Source organism: Panthera uncia, chromosome X, assembly GCF_023721935.1.
Source record: "Panthera uncia isolate 11264 chromosome X, Puncia_PCG_1.0, whole genome shotgun sequence".
NCBI classification, from domain to species: domain Eukaryota; kingdom Metazoa; phylum Chordata; class Mammalia; order Carnivora; family Felidae; genus Panthera; species Panthera uncia.
This window is the reverse complement of record NC_064817.1, coordinates 60,450,308-60,473,981: the sequence shown is the minus strand read 5'-3', so window position 1 is coordinate 60,473,981 and position 23,674 is coordinate 60,450,308. Positions and strand designations below refer to the sequence as shown.

The 23,674-nt window shown below is 36.1% G+C and overlaps 1 protein-coding gene across 1 annotated transcript in view; it reads left to right on the top strand.

Annotated features, from left to right (window-relative positions):
* Positions 1 to 23,590, top strand: part of CYSLTR1 (cysteinyl leukotriene receptor 1) — a 54,098-nt gene extending 30,508 nt beyond the window's left edge. Inside the window, exons 2-3 of the mRNA XM_049644001.1 lie at positions 10,452 to 10,537; positions 14,213 to 23,590. Of these exons, the coding sequence (XP_049499958.1) occupies positions 14,240 to 15,259 (1,020 nt within the window). The 5' untranslated portion in view covers positions 10,452 to 10,537; positions 14,213 to 14,239 and the 3' untranslated portion in view covers positions 15,260 to 23,590. The remainder of the gene's footprint in view (positions 1 to 10,451; positions 10,538 to 14,212) is intronic.
* The last annotated feature ends 84 nt before the right edge of the window (positions 23,591 to 23,674 follow it).

Below are 23,674 nucleotides of genomic sequence, written 5' to 3'. Positions count from 1 at the left end.
ATTAAGGCTTGTTATATACTCTGCAGGATAAATTTCACATATTAGCTAAGATATGAATGGATGTGTTGTTCATCCTGGCACCCTAATACCATATGATCAAGTAGGATGGGCATCTCATACAGGAGATGACAAAAAGGAAACAACAAAGATGACTTTAGGGGCTTCTCTGTTAGATCTGAAGAATGCTGTTCATACTACCAGAACAAGAAGAATGGTGTTCATAATACCAGAACAAGAGATGGTGTGACTTGTTATTGTAAAACAAAAAGGGTAAGCCTGGCTAGAAAGACTTCTGAGCCTTATAAAGTGGGACACCTTGGGGGAGGAGCCAAGATGGCAGAACAGCATGGAAGGTTTTTGTGTGTCTGGCGTCCATGAAATACAGTCAGACACATTGAAAACTGATTAGAGGATTAACACAGCAATCTGCACAACCTGAACCACAGAATTCAGCAGGTACGTGGTGTGGAGAGGTGAATTTGGGGAGTGAGAAGCCGCAAAAGGTAGGGAACACCTTTTGTGGGTGGAGAGAGGATGGAGACTGGGGGGGGAGCATACGGGAAAAGCACCCCTCCCCAAAAGCAGCTGGAGAGAAAGTGAAAAACTGGAAACAGCCGCAGGGACTAAACTAAAAAAGGAGAAAGGAGAAAGGAGAGGGTTTAAGTTCCATTAAGACTGTAAATAAGGGGAGTGCAGTCTGCAACTCCACAGCTCAATACCTGGAGGAGCTCTGGTGGGAAGAGTGAATCCCCAGGCACAGAGTGGGGTCCAGGAGGTTCTCGGGCCACACAGGAAAAAGCGGTTCCACTGCTGGAAGGACATTTGGTGGAGACTGTTGAAACCACCCGGTCCCAGCAGACCTCGGAAAATGGCCACATTCACTGGTGCTTGAACAAGGTCATTAAGGGTGAAGCCTGGTGCCAGATGTGTGTTGCGATTTTCTGTAATCCCTGAAACGCTGCTGCTACACTATCTCGAAAACTTTTTCTGGGGCAGGTTGGCACCTGGCCGCAGTCTCGAGGCACCAGCAGCAACAGGGTCCAGCAAGCAATCCTGGGTGCAGCCAACATTCGGCCATTGCTCAGTGAGACCCTCCTGCAGAGGGGCAGAACGGGTCAAAGCCGAAGTCCTTCAGAAGTAAGACGCCAGGGAAAACAGCTGCATCTGAGACAAAACTTGGGAGAGAGGTACTGCTTGGGACCTGGTCACGGAGAGTGAAAAGGCGGGGAGTGGACGAGAGCTGAAGACAGAGGACAGGTGCACAATTGCTGATCCAGAAGAGACTGGGTAGCTGGGTGGCGACATACCGCTCCCGCGCAGGCGCATAAGCACCTACAAGCACTGCAACAATCCACCACAGTAGGCTAGCAGCGCCATCTAAAGACTAAAGCAGAGCTGTTACACTGAGCCCCTCCCAACAGGGCCAACTTCACTCTTCAAGAACACAAGTCTCACTGCCGGCTTAGATTATGGACTACAAACTGCTACATAGACTGACTTCTAGGGGCAAATGAAATAATTTCAGTCCTACTTCAATCTGTTAGCAGGTTCATCTATTCAATTTTCTTTTTTCTTTTTTTTCTTTTTCTCTTTTACACTTCTTTTCTTTTTCTTGAATAGAGAAAGAAAAAATTCATTTTTATTTTCAATTTTTATTAAAAATATTTTTTTAATTTTTATTACTATACATTCTAGTTTTGTGTAATTTTTTTTCAAATTCTATTTTACTTCCATCATTTTATTTTAGTCTACTTCAGTGTATTCAACTTTTCAAATTTTCAAGCAATTTCCTTTTTACTTTTTTCTTTCTCTTTTTTCTGCTTTTCATTTTGTTTCTTGAATGCAGAAAGAGAAAAACTTCATTTTACTTTCAATTTCTATTAAAAATATCTTTAATTTTTTACTATATTTTTTAGTTTTATGAAATTTTTTTCAAATTCTATTTTATTTTCATCATTTTTTGTAGTCTACTACAGTGTATTCACTTTTTTAAATTTTCAAATGATTTCCTTTCCTTTTCTTTCTTTTTTAAATATTTTCTTTTTTTAATTTCTTTTCTTTTTCTTGAATACTGAAAAAGAAAAACTTCATATTTATTTTCATTTTTATTAAAAATATTCTTTAATATTTTTCTATTGTATTGTTTACTTTTGTGTATATTTTTTCAAATTCTATTTTACCCCATCATCTCATTTTAGTCTACTTCAGTGTATTTGTTTTTTCAAATTCTCAAACAATTTCATTTTTTTTCTTTTTCACACTTTTTTTTCTCTAATCTGTCAAAGAACTTTCAACACCCAGACCAAAACACACCTAGGATCTAGCATCATTTATTCGATTTTATTCTGTGGATGTGTTTTTAATTTTTAATATTAACATTTTTTTTAATTTTAATTTTTTCGTAATTTCAAATTATCTACCTCATTAATTCCTTTTCTCCATTCAAAATGACAAAAGGAAGGAATTCACTCCAAAAGAAAGAGCACAAAGAAACGACAGCCAGGGATTTAACTAACATAGACACAAGCAAGATGTCTGAACCATAATTTAGAATCACAATAATAAGAATACTAGCTGGAGTCAAAAATAGACTCTAGATTGCAGATTGTGAGCTGCAATCACAGATGGATGCAGCGGTGGCAAGGATTGATGAGGCAGAACAGAAAATCAGCAATATCCAGGACAAACTTATGCAGAATAATGAAGCAGAAAAAAAGAGGAAGATTAAGGCAAAAGAGAACGATTTAAGAATTAGAGAGATCAGTGACTCATTAAAAAAGAACAACATCAGAATCATAGGGGTCGCAGAGAGGAAGAGAGAGAAATAGGGGTAGAAGTGTTATGTAAGCAAATCATAGCAGAAAACTTTCCTAACCTAGGGAAAGACACAGACATCAAAATCCAGGAAGCAAAGAGGACCTCCATTACATTCAACAAAAACCGACCATCAACAAGGTATATCATAGTCAAATTCACAAAATACTCAGACAAGGAGAGAATCATGAAACCAGCAAGGGAAAAAAAGTCCCTAACCTACAAGAGAAGACGGACCAGGTTTGCAGCAGACCTATCCAGAGAAACATGGCAGGCCAGAAAGGAGTGGCAGGATATATTCAGTGTACTGAATTAGAAAAATATGCAGCCAAGAATTCTTTACCCAGCAAGGCTGTCATTCAAAATAGAAGAAAAGATAAAAGTTTCCCAGACAAACAAAAATTAAAGCCGTTTGTGACCACTAAACCAATAAATTTTAAGGGGGACTCTCTGAGGGAAGAAAAGATGAAGAAATATATATATATATATATATATATATATATACACACATATATATATGGTATATATATATATACCAAAAGCAACAAAGATTAGAAAGGTCCAGAGAACACCACCAGAAACTCCAACACTACAAGCATCATAATGGCAATAAATTCATATCTTTCAGTACTCACTCTAAACATGAATGGACTCAATGTTCCAATCAAAAAACATAGGGTAACAGAATGGATAAGAAAAAAGATCCTTCTATATGCTGTTTACAAGAGACCCACTTTAGACTTAAAGACACCTTCAGATTGAAAATAAGGGGATAGAGAACCATCTATCATCCTAATGGTCAACAAGAAAGCTGGAGTAGCCATACTTATATCAGATAATCTAAACTTTAAAATAAAGACTGTATCAAGGGATGCAGAAGGACATTATATCATAATAAAAGGGTCTATCCACCAAGAAGACCTAACAATTATAAACATTTATGCACCAAATGTGGTACCACCCAAATATATAAATCAATTAATCACAAACATCAAGAAACTCATCTTTAGTAATACCATAATAGTAGGAGACTTCATCTCGCCATTCACAGCAATGGACAGATCATCCAGTCAAAAAATCAACAAGGAAAAAATGGCTTTGAATGACACACTGGACCAGATGGACTTAACAGATATATTCAGAACATTTCATCCTAAAGAAGCAGTATATATATTCTTCTCCAGTGCACATGGAACGTTCTCCAGAATAGACCATATACTGGGACACAAATCATCCCTAAGTAAGTACAAAAAGATTGAGATCATACCGTGTGTCTTTTCATACCACAATGCTATGAAACTCAAAATCAACCACGAGAAAAAATTTGGAAAGGTAACAAATACTTGGAGACTTAAGAACATCCTACTAAAGAATGAATGGGCTAACTAAGCAGTTAAAGAGTAAATTAAAAAGTATATGGAAGTCAATGAAAATGATAACACCAGAAGCCAAAATCTCTCAGATACAGCAAAGGTGGTCATAAGAGGAAAGTATATAGCAATCCAGGCCTTCCTAAAGAAAGAAGAAAGATCTCTGATACACAACCTAACCTTACACCTTAAGGAGCTGGAAAAAGAACAGCAAATAAAACCCAGAACCAGCAGAAGACAGGAAATAATAAAGATCAGAGCAGAAATTAATGCTATCGAAACCTAAAAAGCAGTAGAACAGATCAATGAAACCAGAAGCTGGTTCTTCGAAAGAATTAACAAAATTGATAAACCACTAGCCAGTTTGACCAAAAAGAAAAAGGAAAGGGCACGAATAAATAAAATCAAGAATGAAAAAGGAGATATCACAACCAACACAACAGAAATAAAAACAATAATAAGAGAATATTATAAGTAATTATATGCCAATAAAATGGGTAATCTGGAAGAAATGGAAGAATTCCTAGAAATATATACACTACCAAAACTGAAACAGGAGGAAATAGAAAATTTGTACAGACCCATAACCAATAAGGAAATCGAATTAGCAATCAAAAATCTGCCAAAAAACAAGAGTCCAGGGCCAGATGGCTTTCCAGAGGAATTCTAGCCAACATTTAAGAAAGAGTTAACACCTATTCTCTTGAAGCTGTTCCAAAAAATAGAAATGGAAGGAAAACTTCCAAACTCTTTCTATGAAGCTAGCATTATCTTGATTCCAAAACTAGACAGAGACCCCACTAAAAAGAAGTATAGAGCGATTTCCCTGATGAACATGGATGCAAAAATCCTCAACAAGATATTAGCCCACCGGACCCAACAAAAAATTTTTAAAAAATATTCACCACGACCAAGTGGGATTTATACCTGGGATGCAAGGCTGGTTCAATATCCGCAAAACAATTAACATGATTCATCACATCAATAAAAGAAAGGACAAGAAATACATGATCCTCTCAATAGATGCAGAGAAAACATTTGACAAAATACAGCATCCTTTCTTGATAAAAACCCTCAAGAAAGTAGGGATAGAAGGAACATACCTCAAGATCATAAAGGCCATATATGAACAACCCAATGCTAATATCATCCTCAATGGGGAAAAACTGAGAGCTTTCCCCCTAAGGTCAGGAACAAGACAGGGATGTCCACTCTTGCCACTGTTATTCAACATACTATTGGAAGTCCTAGCCTCTGCAATCAGACAACACAAAGAAATAAAAGGCATCCAAATCAGCCAGGAGGAGGTCAAACTGTCACTCTTCGCAGATGACATGATACTCTATATGGAAAACCCAAAAGATTCCACCAAAAACCTGCTAGAACTGATCCATGAATTCATCAAAGTTGCAGGATATAAAATCAATGCACAGAAATAGGTTGCATTCCTATACACCAACAATGAAGCGACAGAAAGAGAAATCAAGGAATAGATCCCATTTACAGTTGCACAAAACCCATAAAACACCTAGGAATAAATCTAACCAAAGAGGTGAAAAATCTATACACTGAAAACTATACAAAGCTTATGAAAGAAATTGAAGAAGACACAAAGAAATGGAAAAAGATTCCATGCTTCTGGATAGGAAGAACAAATATTGTTAAAATGTCGATACTACCCAAAGCAATCGTCATATTGAATGCAATCTCTATCAAAGTAACAGCAACATTCTTCACAGAACTAGAACAAATAATCCTAAAATTTATATGGAACCAGAAAAGGGCCCGAATAGCCAAAGCAATATTGAAGAAGAAAACTAAAGCAGGAGACATCACGATCCCAGACTTCAAGCTACACTACAAAGCTGTAATCATCAAGACAGTATGGTACTGGCACAAGAACAGACACTCAGAACAATGGAACAGAATAGAGAACCCAGAAATGGACCCACAAATGTATGGCCAACTAATCTTTGACAAAGCAGGAAAGAATAGCCAATGGAATAAAGACAGTCTTTTCAGCAAGTGGTGCTGGGAAAACTGGACAGCGACATGCAGAAGAATGAACCTGGACCACTTTCTTACACCATACACAAAAATAAACTCAAAATGGATGAAAGACCTCAATGTAATACAGGAAGCTATCAAAATCCTTGAGAAGAGAGCAGGCAAATACCTCTTTGATTTTGGCCGCAGCAACTTCTTTCTCAACACGTCTCTGGAGGCAAGGGAAACAGCGAAAATGAACTACTGGGACCTTATCAAAATAAAAAGCTTCTGCACAGCGAAGGAAACAATCAGCAAAACTAAAAGGCAACCGACAGAATGGGAGAAGATATTTGCAAATGACATATGAGATAAAGGGTTAGTATCCAAATTCTATAAAGAACTTATCAAACTCAACACCCAAAAAACAAAGAATCCAGTGAAGAAATGGGCAAAAGACATGAATAGACACTTGTCCAAAGAAGACATCCAGATGGCCAATCGACACATGAATAAATGTTCAACATCACTCATCATCGGGGAAATACAAATCAAAACCACAATGAGATACCACCTTACACCTGTCAGCATGGCTAACATTAACAACTCAGGCAACAACAGATGTTGGCAAGGATGTGGAGAAAGAGGGTCTCTTTTGCATTGTTGGCGGGAATGCAAGCTGGTGCAGCCACTCTGGAAAACAGTATGGAGGTTCCTCAAAAAACTAAAAATAAAACTACCCTACAACCCAGCAATTTCACTACTAGGCATTTATCTACGGAATACAGGTGTGCTGTTTCGAAGGGACACATGCACCCCCATGTTTATAGCAGCACTATCAACAATAGCCAAAGTATGAAAAGAGCCCAAATGTCCCTCGATGGATGAATGGATAAAGAAGATGTGGTATATATATACAATGAAGTATTACTTGGAAATCAAAAGAATGAAATCTTGCCATTTGCAACTATGTGGATGGAACTGGAGGGTATTATGCTAAGTGAAATTAGTCAGTCAGAGAAAGACAAAAATCATATGACTTCACTCATATGAGTACTTTCCGAGGCAAAACATATGAACATAAGGGAAGGGAAGCAAAAATAATATAAAAAGAGGGCGGTGGACAAAACAGAATAGACTCGTGAATATGGAGAACAGAGGGTTCCTGGAGGGGTTGTGGGAGGGGGGATAGGCTAAATGGGTAAGGGGCACTAAGGAATCTACTCCTTTCATCATTGTTGCACTATATGCTAACTAATTTGGATGTAAATTTTTAAAAATTAAAAATTAAAGAAACAAAAGAAAGTGGGACAGCTTTACATCATAAGATTAGCACTAGTTTAGAAAACACTAAAAATGCTTGTGTTGCCTTTAGAGGTTCTGACCAAGTTCATATCCTGAGAGCAGCTAATACATTCAAAGAAGAATTGAGTATATCTCTCAGACGTTAACCTAAAACTCAGGGAATATCTTAATAGTCTTAAATCAAGCTTTCAAACAACTTTTGTCCATATTTCTCTTCAGTAAAGCCATAGATCTCTCATCCTACTTGCTCTTTTTCCCTAGGATTAAAGTAAACCAAGGAAAAAAAGTACCCTGGCCTTCATAGTTTTATACAATGGGAAACTGAAAGGAAATTCAGAGATCATATAATATAAACCTATTGAATTGCAAATAAGTGAAAAGATCACAGGGTGGAAGTGATTTATTCAAGATCACACAATTAATCACCCACCATAGTCTGAGGATGGTCCAGGTCTTATGCCTATCAGTTCTACAAACTTTGTACCATGTTCATTGTCTTTCTCCATGCAAAGATTCTCTCTTATTTTGATAAGACATTAATGAAAGTATATAAAAATTAATTCAAATCACCCAATATTTAAAACACATTGAACTGTACATAGCATGAAATACAAAAAGAATAAGACTTGTTTTTTGTTATTTAATTCTAGTAGAACTGGAGTGGGAATTATGAAGAAGTTTAAATTGAAAAACCAGGAGATGACTATGACACAAAACAAGAAATGAAAATGATCAAGAACAGTAAAAACAAAATACTGCAGAACTTTAATGGAGAAAGATACTAAATTAGATTGAGAAGAACAGGAATGACTTTTTTTTATTAAAAATAAAAAAGAATCACTATTACTATCTTCATTTGATAGAAGACACAAGCCTAGGGACACTTGTAGATCATCAGCTCTACCCAGACCACGCTTAGAGAACACAAAGTGTATAAGTCATTCTTGTTTGTAGGTAGTTCTAATGCAGCAACAATAAAGACTATGGTACATGAATTGGGACCTTGTATTCTCAGATTATCTCTGTATTTCTTATTTCCCTCATTCACTGGAGCTTGACCATGTTACAGGTTCAATGGAAACTAAGGGCTGAAGGAAAGAAATTTACACACACACACACACACACACACACATACATGTTCATGGACTTCAAATGACCCAAATAAAAGATCTTAGCAACTCCTGAATTAAATAATTAAAATTAAAAAATCACATACTCATACTCTTACTTTTTTGTCTGATGCCTACCCACACAATCACCCAGATAAGAATGGTAGAATCTAATTTTGGCAGAAGCTGCTGTCAGAGACAAGAATCCTCTAGGAAACTGAAAAAAAAAAAGGTAAGGAGCCAAGTATTAAATGCCCACTATGTGCAAAGATCAGGATTTCTTAGGAAATAATAGAAGACACCTCAGAATCCCAAACTTGAGGAAACACTACCCTGTTGCCCGGACAATGTGACATTTACTTATTTGTACATGTAGTGTGAATTAAGTTATAATTGCACAGCTACCATGGAAATGGATAACTAGTACATTAGTCTGGTAATATTATACTTCTCACAGATAGGTCTTAGAAATTCATAAACTTTCTTTCTCTTTCCACACTAGGAAAAAATATGTTTTGTCTAAATACAAAATTGTGACAGAGCCAAAGTTAATTTTCTCTATAAATGAATGGGATTATATAATTTAAGGTTCAGAGAAGACTTTTTTCATTCGATATTCTGTCAGTATACCCTTATTGATTACAGAGACCTAGGACAAGCTAAGTAAAAAAAAAAGTTTACTGAATAAAAGCCAACGCAGTTTGACTAATTTGACTAATTCCCCACCTTCAGTCCATACTTCATCCAGACTGCTAGTAGTACATTACCTATGTCAACTCCTTACCTGGAGAAGGAGGGAAATTCATAAAGGGAAAAGAAGTTGGAGAAGATCTTAAAAATGATTATCTGAACACAGGGTGGATTCAAAAAGCAATATTATAGCTGTAGGTTGAGATTCCTACTTTTAAAATATATCTATATTTTATATTTCTGAATTTCCTTTATTTTCCTTGTGATTTCCTTTTTTTTCAGCAGAGTTCTTTACAAAGGCCCAGTGTGTTTATACTTGCTAAGAATAAACTGGAGGAAGGTGTTTATTTTGTTGGTACTTAGACCATAGATAAATAAAAAAGTGGCCAGTCTCCGTAGTCCTTGCAGACAGGGATGAAAATTGCCATAGGGAAATACAAATTTAGGGGGGAAGTGTCCAGGTTGCTAATGTTTCATGAAAACCCTTCTTTGTTCATTTCTTGGAGATTTGTTATACTTTGTTAGATTTTCTGATATAGCTTAATTGAAGAGAAGAAGCATATACTCATGAAAAGTTAACTGTACAAACTACAAAACAGTTGGTTTCTGCAGGTATATAATATATGCCAAATTAGTGATATAAACAATAACTACTATTATGAGATTTTTAGGGAGAAGAGTCCAAGGTCCTCTAATCTATTATTCCTTAAAGGAAAATTGTCCCTAAACCATTCCAGACAGATATATTTGAAATTTTTAATGTTCTAAGTCTTCTTTCTAGCAAACTATATCTTCAGATATGAACTTCCAAATTATTTCCCCTTTGAACTTAATACCAAATGGTTTAGAAAAGAAAATAGGGAAAATATCATGGTTTCATAGAGAGAGGAGTATTTTTATGATACTGTGTTCATCTTTAGATATGGAAGCTTTCTGCACACAGAAACAAATATCTGTGATCAGCCTTGGCCTGTATTCCAAGTTTCTTCCCTGGGGATGTAAAAATGAATGGAAGGAAAGAAGGAAGCATGGAATCCAATAACTAGCCCTAAATCTGTCCTAAAGCTGTGATGTCCCATGACACACTCTGGATCTGTACTTAAGGCCACTAAGCTCCCATGACCCTTCCAGAATACTTCTAATGTCATTAACTTCTTTTTCAATCTTATGATTTCAGCTTAGGCTTCATCTGAAATTACATTATAAGAAGCACTGACCACTAACTAGGAACATTTGTGAAAGGCACTGCAGTGTCAGAAAGAGGTATGGCTCCATTTTCTAAATCAATCTTGTTTCTTCAACTTGCAAATTATCTTAACAAAGTAACTTTTTTTGTCATCTTCACCAAAAATTAATTTTATTTATGTTTATTGCTTGTTTATATTAACCAATTAATAGCCCATTTGCTTTGTTCTAAGATAGTTCTTATCATACTGTGTTGTAACCTCTCCATACTTCTGAGTCATCACTCCTCTCCATGAACAGATTATGAGCTGCTTGAAGGCATGGATGGGATCTTAGGTATCTATGTATCCTTACAGCATAGATCTCATTATTGGGGGATCATACATAGTAAGTTCTATAAAAATGAATTATATGCTGTTTAAGATAAGCAAAGCCATCATTTGTGAAATGAGTGCCTTAGACTAAGTGATCTCTACCCCTCTAGGATTCATTACTTGTTTGAAAGTTTTATAATTTTATTTTTATAACCTAATATAAGTCATGGATGTGACTTAATTATAAACAATTGAAACTAAATACAAACATTACTAGGAAAACTTAATTTGGTCTGTAAGGGCTGGAAAGTTTATTAATGGGACAAATGACCATCCGTTTTTCATTAATTTATTTATCAGTTTTATTTGGCATCTTTTATTCAAAGATCTGGGAATTTCAAATTTCTAATATTTAACAGAAAAATAAATGGGTATTCTGTGTCAAGATATGAATGTTTTTTTTTTAATTTTTTTTAACGTTTATTTATTTTTGAGACAGAGAGAGACAGAGCATGAATGGGGGAGGTCAGAGAGAGGGAGACACAGAATCTGAAACAGGCTCCAGGCTCTGAGCGGTCAGCACAGAGCCCGACACGGGGCTCGAACTCACGGACCGCGAGATCATGACCTGAGCTGAAGTCGGTGGCTTAACCGAATGAGCCACCCAGGCACCCCAAGATATGAATGTTTTTTAATCTTACAGTTAGCTTTATTATTTAGTGCTTTCCTTAATACTTTAGGAAGCAACTTTGCTTTAGGCTCTGAGGGTGGAAAAATTTTAAATGATATTGGAATGCAAAGATAACTCTAAGTGGTTTTAAATTATAAATAATACTTTAAGGGGCACCTGGGTGGCTCAGTCAGTTAAGTGTCCAACTCTCGGTTTTGACTTAGGTCATGATCTCAAGGTTCATGGGTTTTGAGCCCTGCATCAAGCTCCACTCTGACAGTGTAGAGCCTACTTGGGATTCCCTCTCTCTCTGCCCATCCCCTGCTCATTCTCTCTCTTAAAATAAGTAAATAAACTTAAAAAAATACTTTAAGATAACAAACTTGTTCATCGTTCATGTATTCATTCATTCAACCAAAATTTATTGAGCAATTATGGTCAAGGTACATATGTATTAGCCCTGTGTGACATGCTTTCTTATATATCAACAAGATAGTCTGTAAGGGAAGACAAATATATGTACAAATTGCTGATCTGAAAGATAAATTTAAAGTTCCCCAGAAGAGAATATGATAGAAATTACTGTGGAAGGAGGATAAAGAAATTCTTAGTCAAGGAGGGTGTAATTTGAGCTAAAGGGTGGGTAGATTTTGCATACACATAGATGAAACAAAAAGCATTTAGGGAAAAAGAAATACCATGAAAAAAAATAGCAGATGGGAAAACATGTAACACATGTCCCTAGCATAATAAAATAGTTGTTTCATTGAAGTACAGTGTGTGCAGGGGTGCCTGGGTGTCTCAGTTGGTTAAGTATCCAACTCTTGATATTGGCTCAGGCCATGATCTCTCTGTTTGTGAGATCAAGCCCCGCATAGGGCTCTGGGCTAACATCACAGAGCCTGCTTGAGATTTTTTCTCTCCCTCTCTCTGCCCCTCCCCTGCTCATGCTCTATCTCAAAATAAATAAATAAACATTTTTTAAAAAAGAAATATAGGGTGTGTAAAAGAGAAAAGTGAAAGAGAAGCTATGAAAATTCAGTTGCAACTAGAGTGTTAGAGATCCTTAAATATCAGGCCAAGAAGTTTGGATTTTATTCTGAAGGCACTCAGTGACCATTGAAGGTTTTAGAACAGAGTATGACATAGTTGAAAGCTCCAATATAGGGAAATTATTCTGGAAATTATGTAGTGAGTAAAGGTGGTGGTAGGAAAGACAGATGGCAATTATCTAATATCTTTCAAGTGTAGTTCTTAAAACAAAAATCTCAACAGCACCATCTAGTGCCTCAGCATAACACTGCCCAGTTTGTGGAAAACCTAGTAATAGAGCTAACAAAAAAAGACTAGATTAAGCTTAGGTGGTTTCCCTTTTTCCCATAATTGCACCTGAGTTCAGGGAGCCAATGGTGAAAGAGGTGGGTAGCTGGAAAAAAACCTGAGAAATAAATCAGAAGTTGGGAATAGTCACCTCGTTTTTTTCTTTGATCTTAGATATCCACCCTCATTGTTTTTGTCATATACCAACAGTTCTTGGTGAAAAATAATGAAATTTTTTAATCAAAGAAAAAATGGAACTGGCCAAGTCGTTAGCAGTAGTAAACCCTGGAAGTTATATCCCACCTACAACCACTACCATAGCTGTCTGTTTCTGTATTTATAATTCAGAGACAAGATCAGTCCCTTCTATTGTTGGGGCTTCTTTATATTCAGTCAGTCTTTCCACCTTACAAACCCCAACCAACTCTTTCTTACTAGGGAGCAGAAACCGTGTAAAAGTCCAAGAAATAAGACTTCAGTAAAAAATTATCCACTATATTATACATTGATGAGGTGCTCCCACTTTCTTAAAGAATAAAAGAATCTGGAGGAACACTAGAAATCATTACTTCTACATTGTCTCATCCCTAGCTCTATCTAATCAGAGCTTGTTTACTGCCCTAATTGACTGTCTTGATATAACTTAACTAAATTAGACCAAGTAACAACCCCTTGGTATAAAGAGAAATGATCATGTATTGTTGAATAGTATGACTTTGAGAGTGAGTCTAGGAAGAGAACAAGGATAAACAGTTACAACAATACACTTACCCAGAAAGTATATTTCAACTAATTATGCTACATCTTTCCTCAGAGCCTTAACTTATGGTGCAGATTTTAGAAACGTGTTTTACCTCTGGAACTTTTTTCTCTAATTAAAGCAACTGGATGAGCATCAACCAGCAGATGTTACCTAGGAAGCTTTCTTGAAGAAAACAAGCATTTTCACCTAGATCGTATTCTCCAAGTGAATTCAATGCTCTTCCAATAGGTAGATGATGATAGATATATAACTATAGGTAGATAGAAGATAGATGAAATTTATATTTATGAAACTACTATCTTTAAAGATTTTATCTAATAGAGAAACAAACTCAATTAAAAGGAAGATTTACAGAATAGTACTAGAGTAATATGAATTAAAGAAAAGCAGAGATGTTTTAGCTAGGTCTTGAAGATTAAGAGTAAGTCCATTAGGCAAGCTTGGATGGAAAAAAGAGGGGAAAAAGAGTTTTCTCTGAGCCTGTAGGTCCCAAACCCTTCTCTTGGAGGCAAGATGCAGCTGAATATCTCTTCATTTCCCCAGCACCTGTGCTTCCTACCATGGTCAAAAAGTATATATAATGACACTACAAAGTGAAATCTTAGTACTTCCTGTAATTTATTGTCTGGTAAAAAATGGCAAGAAATATATATATATATATATATATATATATGTATGTATTTTAGGCACCAAGCAGACATTCCTAGAGAAATATGGATGGAGTTGGAAATCTGACAGTTTCTTCTGGCAGTAATAACACGTGCAATGATACCATTGATGACTTCCGCAATCAAGTGTATTCCACCCTGTACTCTATGATCTCCGTTGTGGGCTTCTTTGGCAATAGCTTTGTGCTCTATGTCCTCATAAAAACATATCATGAGAAGTCAGCTTTCCAAGTATACATGATTAATTTAGCAGTAGCAGATCTACTGTGCGTGTGTACACTGCCTCTCCGTGTGGTCTATTATGTTCACAAAGGCATTTGGCTCTTTGGTGACTTTTTGTGCCGCCTCAGCACCTATGCCTTGTATGTCAACCTCTATTGTAGTATCTTCTTTATGACAGCCATGAGTTTTTTCCGGTGCATTGCAATTGTTTTCCCAGTCCAGAACATTAATTTGGTTAAACAGAAGAAAGCCAAATTTGTGTGTGTTGGCATTTGGATTTTTGTAATTTTGACCAGTTCTCCATTTTTAATGTCCACATCTTACAAAGATGAGAAAAACAATACCAAGTGCTTTGAGCCTCCACAGGACAATCAGGCTAAAAATCATGTTTTGGTCTTGCATTATGTGTCATTGTTTGTCGGATTTATTATTCCTTTTGTTATTATAATTGTCTGTTACACAATGATCATTTTAACCTTACTGAAAAATTCAATGAACAAAAATCTGTCAAGCCGTAAAAAAGCTATAGGAATGATCATAGTTGTGACAGCTGCTTTTCTGATCAGCTTCATGCCATATCATATTCAACGCACCATCCACCTTCATTTTTTACACAATGAAACTAAACCCTGTGATTCTGTTCTTAGAATGCAAAAGTCAGTAGTCATAACCTTGTCTCTGGCTGCATCAAATTGTTGCTTTGACCCTCTCCTATATTTCTTTTCAGGGGGGAACTTTAGGAGAAGGCTGTCTACAATTAGAAAGCATTCTTTGTCCAGTGTGACTTATGTACCCAAGAAAAAAGCCTCTTTGCCAGAGAAAGAAGAAATATGTAAAGAATAATTTAAGCCTATTTCTAATGCAAATCAATGAAAAGCGTTTCCCTAACAAGTATTATCTCAAACTATTTGTAATAAAAATAAGAATTTCCATTAATAATTTACAAATACTTAAATGAATGTGTGCCTATAAATATATCTCATTTATGAATCCACACTGTTAGGGGTCGTAAAGATATTTTAAGTGTTAAAAATTCGGTCCACAACTATGAACTAAATTATAAGTGGTTTGATCATTCACCAAAAGGTGAAGAATATTTTTGTCTTGGCATTGTAAAAAAATGGATCTGAGATCAAAGTTTTTCTCCTCAAATAAAAACTTTACAAAGGATAAGAAATAGCTTTTTAAGATACAAAATTAGCAATTAGTCCCCAGTCATCCTAACATATCCCTTTGCAGACATGTCATCAGATGAGAACTGGAATAACCGAGGACCTACATAAAATGTCCCATCACCCTCTTTCTTTGTAATATTGACTGACTAGGCAAAGTAGGGCCATTTTTTCTCCAAAATAGAATATGCAAGTGATAGAACAGTAATATCCAACCAAATAGTCCTAAAGGCCCCATGCAATGTGCAATCTGGAAACTGAAGAATATAAGCCTGGTCAAAAACCAGTTTGTGTCCAGTTTTCTTCTGCTCCTAACCCCAGGCTCTCAAAAGAGAATAGTGGAGTTTTTGTGGCTTATTGACATTATTATAGGTAATTCTCTCCCTATATGACATACAATCCTTCCTTAAGAAACTAGACAACTGGCACCCCCATATATAAACAAAAGTAATTTAAAATTTATCTAAAGAAGAGAGAAGGGATTCTACTTTTCTTCTACATGCTTATTACTGGTATCAAAACTAGCTCCAATAGGTTTCTGAATAAAAATTTGAATGTTGATATTACAAATTGTTTTAAGAAGTACTTATATTTATACAACTATGTCAGAGATTTTGCTCTATGATATACATTTATGAGTAGAAGTTATGTTTTATTATTATTTTATACTTTTTACTTCTTTATTGGCATATTGACAGGAGTATCAAGGATATATTTACAGTGGGTTTTATATTACAGTGGAATCTTTGTTCTTAAGACACAACTTGATTATAGCTGAAATATAATATTCATGGCAAGGTTTTGCTGAAGTGTGGTCTGTTCCTTTATTCTGTGTTTCAAAAGGCACATTACCTCAGAGGAAATAAATGATAATGGTGAAGAAAAAAAGAAAGTTATGAAAGGAAAAGTTCTATCTGAATCTTCCATGTGTATGTTATTTCTATTTCACTTCTAATGTTGCAGCCCTTTAGGAAAACACTCAAAACAGAAAGAAAGAGGACTTCTAAGGCATAGTAATAACTGGTGCCCACTTATTTTTATTTTTAACATACCTGAGATTTAGCAGTATCTACACTTTTATCCTATACCATTTTTCCTTGGTTGAGACAAAGATCAAACATACTATTTATCAAAAAAATCAGTCCTCATTTATCATGTACTAAGCTTTCTGTTATTCAGTAAGTATAGTGTGGTAGAAGAGCACTAAATTGGAAGCTAGAACACCTGGTTGCTAATATTGTCTCTATTACTTACAAGTGGTGTAACTTTAAGCAAGCGACATGAGTTCTGATATTCAGCTTCCTCATTTATAAAATAAGAATAATAATACTTCTGCCTTATTACAGGGCATTTTTGAAACTCAAATGTGATCATAACATACATACAGATGTTATACAGATGTTAAAGCTTTACTTTTAAATAATTTTAAAGTATATAGATGGTTTTGTTAAAAATAATGATTCATATTTATTACATGGATTCTAAATTTTGAAAGAATTAGAACAAAATATAGTCATAGTGAAATTCTAATGCACATAAAAGAAACTTGTGTCTTATGCCCACCTCTAGGTGTTTTCCTATGTTTTCACTTCCACTAGCAGTCCCACTTTCTCCCACACAGAAACATACCATAATTCAATCACCTACAATCTAACCATGATTTGTTATTCTTTAATGTCATTTATTTTTGTATCTTATATGAAACTGTTTAGTACTTAATTATTTTCCTTTTTTTTCATATGTGTATGTATTTTCTCCCAAAGTGGAATCATCATTTTATGGGATTATAAATTCCTTGAGGTTGAAAAATATGCCTTTTAACCATGGTACCTAATAATTATTGAGCTTTTATTCTGTTTTAAGTGCTTTATCTATATCAACTCATTTAATGCTTACAATTGCCCTGTGATATATATAACATTCTTATCCCTGTTTTGCTGACTTAAGAACCAAGGCACAAAGAAATTAAGTAAATGTCCATTGTCAGGCAGCTAGTAAGGATCAGAACTAAGATTCAAATCTAGGTAGTCTGACTCCAGAGCTCAATTCCTTAATTTTCTATGCTATCCTGCTGGACCATGTTCTATCTTCAAAATAAAGAGTAGAAGCAAGGGTTTTTTTCAATGATTTATTTATTTTACAAAATACATTTAAATAACCTACAGTCTTAAATTGTTTACATGAACACATGAACCATGAACTAAAGCCTATGATTTTATTTGGAAACAAAATCTTAAGAATATTGTATACTATCCTAGAATATTGACATTAGAAGGACTCTAATGTTTATAATTTCTAATGACTATATAATACCCTGTGGCATTACCATGACACAGTCTTCACATACATTTGGTCTCTAACAGTTTTTTGAAATCCCATCAGCTATTCAAGTTCATTTTCATTATACACTTGACTTTTTTTTTATTTTGTTCAGCTAATATAGGTCTGTATCTCAAAAAATGATTTCAAATGTTAAAGCAATGTTTTGTATTTTGTTCTCCAGAATAAACATAAATGGCTTTGTATACTCATCTCAGACTCTAAACTTTGGGATTTTGGGTTCTCAAAATCACCTGGCTTTCACTCTAAAGATTTTTCGTTTTTAATTGACTTTTAAATGGCCTTTTGAGATAATTAAATATATACCTCAATATCTAACTTTTACTAATCCTTTAGTAACTCCAACAGTGAAATTTTTTTAGGAACTTGAAAGATGAGATTAGATTTTAGAGCAATGTAAATTTGTTGGCCCTTTTTAGTAAGTACTGTACTGGAGGTAGGAAAAGAAGCTCACTTATTCTATTCATCTTCATGTGTACATCCTGGGTTAGATTGCCTCGGTCCAATACTAAAATAGCAACATGGAGGAAAGTTTGGGAAAATTGCAGAGTAGGAGGATCCTAAGCTTACCCCATCCCATGGAGACACCTAAATAACAGCCACCTCAGTGCAACTAACCCAGAAAATTACCCAAAGACTGGGAGAATAAACAGTCCACAGTTAATTGTAGAGAGCAGGCAACATCAAAAATGGTAGGAAAGTCAGACACCCACTTGGAAACCAAACTTCTGGTGAGACTAACCACAAATGAGAGGGATACCACAAACACAAAGAAAGAAGAGGAACAGACCTCAAAACAGGCACCCCAGACATGAGGACCTGCAATGGGAAGACAAGTCCATATAAAACTTGGTTTTGTAAACCAGTGGAGCTTAACTTCATGAGTTGTTACAATCAGTGAGGCTTAACTTTAGGTATTTTAAAAATCAGCAGGCTTAGCTCTGGGAAAGCTGGAGGATGATAGGAAAATGAATCCCCACCCTTAAAAAAACAGTACAATAAACAATTCTGGCAAGATACAGCATAGAAGCAGGAAACTGAAAAATACCTGGTTATATGGAATGGAGATTTATTTACTAATCTGAGAACTTGCACTTGAGGGACAAGAATCTTTAGAAGATTTATCCAAGAACAAAAGAGTGGGTAGGCACCATTTCTGCAACCCACCCTCCAACCTAGATACCCAGATACCTGCATGAACCAGCATGAACACTTGCCACATAGCTTGCTAACACTGAGCTCACCATACCCGTGGTCTCCCACAGACTTGCCCCACCAAACCCAACCCACTTGTAGGAGTTCCTCCAAAGTGGCTCTGACCAGTTCTCATTCTATATACCCCAACAGTGACTAGTACCCCTCCAAAGTGATGCTTGCCCTGAAAAAAAATGGGAAGATAAACACCCACATGAGTTCAACTTTATCCCCATTAGTGGCCTAGAAGCAGATCACTGAACTGACTTCAGGACCTGCCCACCAACAAAAACCTCACAAAAAGAAGCATAAAAATAAAGCCCTGTAGTTTAAAGTCACTGAAAACTCCACAGATGTACTGTAGGCAGACATGTGGTCTGACGGCAAGACCTGCCCACCAAGAGAAGCCTCTCAGGGGACAACACAGCAATAGCACCCTGCAGTTCAATGTGACCCAAACCTCAGCAAATGGGCTGAGGGCATACTTTTGGTCTGACCCAACTACAACCCAAAAGTGTCCCAGCCTGACCCATTAAAAGCACAAGGATCGAACCATTCTTGCAAAACAAAGAGGTTTTCGCAGCTGACTGGACTGAAGACAAACACAACTCAACCAAACAGTAGGGTACATGCAACACACATAAGAGACACCACTGAAGCACCTTGTTCTGGTGCACAAGGGTACATGGCACTACAAGGCATTGCAAGACCTCTTCCTAAGACCAGTATTTTCAAGATCAGGAGACATGGCTGACTTTCCAAATACATAGAAACAAACAGAGAGTTAGATAGAAGAATATGTCCTAAATGAAAGAAAAGGGGAAAAAAACACCATCAAAAAGCAAAATGAATCAGAGATAAGCTATATACCTGATAGAGAATTCAAAGTAATGGTGATAAAGATACTCACTGAACTTGAGAAAGGAGTGGAGGATCTCAGTGAGACATTCAAAAGAGATTGAAAATGTAAAAAAATAAACAATCAGAGATGAAGAATAACATAAATTAACAATATACTAAAGGGAATAAATAATAGACTAGAAAATGCACAAGAATGGATCAGCAAGAAGGATGACAATAATAGAAAGCAATCAAACTGAACAAAAAATAATAAATGAAAATGTGTTAAAGGAACTTGGTGACATCAAGTGTAATAACATGTGCATTTTAGATGGGTCACCCATTTAGATGGGTCAGTTAAGTGGACAGCTATTGATTTTGGCTCAGGTCATGATCTCACAGTTTGTGAGATCATGCCCCATGTCAGGCTCTGCACTGACAGAATGGGGCCTGCTTGAGATTATCTCTCCTCTCTCTCTCTGTCTCTGTCTCACATGCTCTCTCTTTCTCTGAAAATAAATAAATGAACATTAAGAAAAACATTTGCATTATAGAGATACCAAAAGGGGAAGAGAAAGAAAAAGGGGCAGATAATTTATTTGAAGAAACAATAGTTGAAAAATTCTTTAATCTGGGAAAGAAAACAGATATCCAGATCCAGGAGGCACAGAGAGACCGCCAACAAAATCAACTGAAGGAGATCCACACGAAGACATAACAGTAATCAAAATGGCAAAAGGTAGTGATAAAGATAGAAGTTTATTTTTTTTAACTTTTTAAATATCCATTTATTTTTGAGAGAGAAAGAGAGAGAGAGAGTGCAAGTCGGGGAGGGGCAGAAAGAGAAAGACACTGAATCTGAAGCAGGCTCCAGGCTCTAAGCTGTCAGCATAGAGCCCCACATGGGGCTCGAACCCACAAACCATGAGACCATGTCCTGAGCTGAAGTTGGACGCTTAACCAACTGAGCCACCCAGGTGCTCCAAGAGAGAACTTTAAAAGCAGCAAGAGAAAACAGTTACATACATAAAAAGGAAACTCTACTGAGCTATCAGCTGATATTCTTTAGCAAAAAAAAAAATTGCAGGACAGAAGTGATTAGCATTACATATTCAAAGCACTAAAAAGAAAAAAGCGTGCAGCCAAGAATACAGCAAAGCTATCATTCAGAATAGGAGAGATAAAGTGTTTCCCAGACAAACAAAAGTTAAAGGAATTTATTACCACTAAACCAGCCTTACAAAAAAACTTTAAAGAGAATTCTTTGAGTGTAATAGAAAAGCCATAATCAGGAGGAAGAAAATTGGGAAAGGAAAAAATTTCACAGGTAAATAAAAATAGTAGATTAATCGATCATAAAAGCCATATATGAAAGACCCAATGTTAATATCATCCTCAATGGGAAAAAACTGAAAGCTTGACCGGGATGTCTGGAACATGACAGGGATGTCCACTCTCACCACTGTTATTAAACATAGTATTGGAAGTCCTAGCCTCAGCACTCAGGCAAGACAAAGAAATAAAAGCCCTCCAAATCGGCAAGGAGGAAGTCAAGCTTTCACACTTTTCAGATGACATGATACTCTGTACAGAAAACCCAAAAGATTCCACCAAAAACTGCTAGAACTGATCCATGAATTCAGCAAATTTCATGATATAAAATCAATGCACAGAAATTGGTTGAATTCCTATACACCAATAATGAAGCAGCAGAAGAGAAATCAAGGAATCGATCCCATTTACAATTGCACCGAAAATGATAAAATACCTAGGAATAAATCTAACCAAAGAGGTGAAAAACCTATACACTGAAAACTATAGAAAGCTTATGAAAGAAATTGAAGAAGACACGAAAAAATGGAAAAAGATTCCATGCTCATAGATCGGAAGAACAAATATTGTTAAAATGTCGATACTACCAAAAGAAATCTACATGTTCAGTGCATTCCCCATCAAAAATAACACGAGCATTCTTCACAGAGCTAGAACAAACTATCCTAAAATTTGTATGGAACCAGAAAAGACCCCAAATAGCCAAAACAATCCTGAAAAAGAAAACCAAAGCTGGAGGCATCACAATCCTGGACTTCAAGATGTAATACAAAGCTGTAATCATCAAGACAGCATGGTACTGGCACAAAAACAGACATTTAGGTGAACCTAGAAATGGACCCACAAATGTATGGCCAACTAATCTTTCACAAAACTGGAAAGAATACCCAATGGAATAAGGACAGTCTCTTCAGTAAATGGTGTTGGGAAAACTGGACAGTGACATGCAGAAGAATGAACCTGGACCACTTTCTTACACCATACACAAAAAGTGAACTCAAAATGGATGAAAGATATAAATATAATACAGGAAGTCATCAAAATCCTTGAGGAGAAAGAGGGCAAAAAGCTCTCTGACCTCGCCCACAGTAACTTCTTACTCAACGCATTTCCAGAGGCAAGGGAAACAAAAGCACAAATAAACTATTGGGACCTCATCAAGATAAAAACCTTCTGCACAGCAAAGGAAGCAATCAGCAAAACTAAACGGCAACAAATGGAATGGGAAAATATATTTGCAAATGACATATAAGATAAAGGGCTAGTATCTAAAACCTATAAAGAATTTATCAAACTCAAAACCTAAAAACAAATAATCCAAGTGAAGAAATGGGCAAAGGACATGAATAGACACTTTTCTAAAGAAGACATCCAGATGGCTAACAGACACATGGAAAAATACTCAATATCACTCTTCATCAGAGAAATACAAATCAAAACCATGATGAGATACCACCTCACACTAATCAGAATGGCTAAAATTAATAGCTCAGGCAATGACAAATGCTGGTGCGGATGTGGAGAAAGAGGAACCCTTTTCCATTGCTGCTGGGAATGGAAACTCATGCAGCCACTCTGGAAAACAGTATGGAGGTTCCTCAAAAAATTAAAAATAGAACTTCCCTACGACCAGCAATTGCACTACTAGATATTTATTCAAAGGATACAAGTGTGCTGTTTCAAAGAGGCACATGCACCCCAATATTTATAGCAGTGCTATTGACAATAGTCAAAGAATGGAAAGAGCCCAAATGTCCATCGATGGATGAATGGATAAAGATGTGGTTTATATATACAACGTAATACTACTTGGCAGTCAAAAAGAATGAAATCTTGCCATTTGCACCAACATGGATGGACCTAGAGTGTATTATGATAATGGAAATTAGTCAGTCAGACAAAGACAAATATCATATGACTTCACTCATATGTGGAATTTAAGTACAAAACAGATGAAGAGAAGGGAAGGGAAGGGAAGCAAAAATAATATAAGATTAGGGAGGGGGGCAAAATATAAAAGACTCCTAAATATAGAGAACAAACTGGGGGTTGCTGGAGAGATTGTGGGTGGAGGGATGTGCTAAATGGGTAAGGGGCATTAAGGAGGACACTTGTTGGGATGAGCACTTGGTGTTATACATAGAGGGGTGAATCACTGGATTCTACTCCTAAAATTATTATTGCACTATATGCTAACTAACTTGGATGTAAATTTTGAAAAAATTTAAAAAAGAGAAAAAGAGAAAAAGGAAGGAAGGAACATTTCAATATGGGGGTAGTGTTTGCCTGGAAGGAAGGAAGGAAGGAAGGAAGGAAGGAAGGAAGTGAGGAGAAAGGAAGGAAGGAAGGAAGGAAGGAAGGAAGGAAGGAAGGAACATTT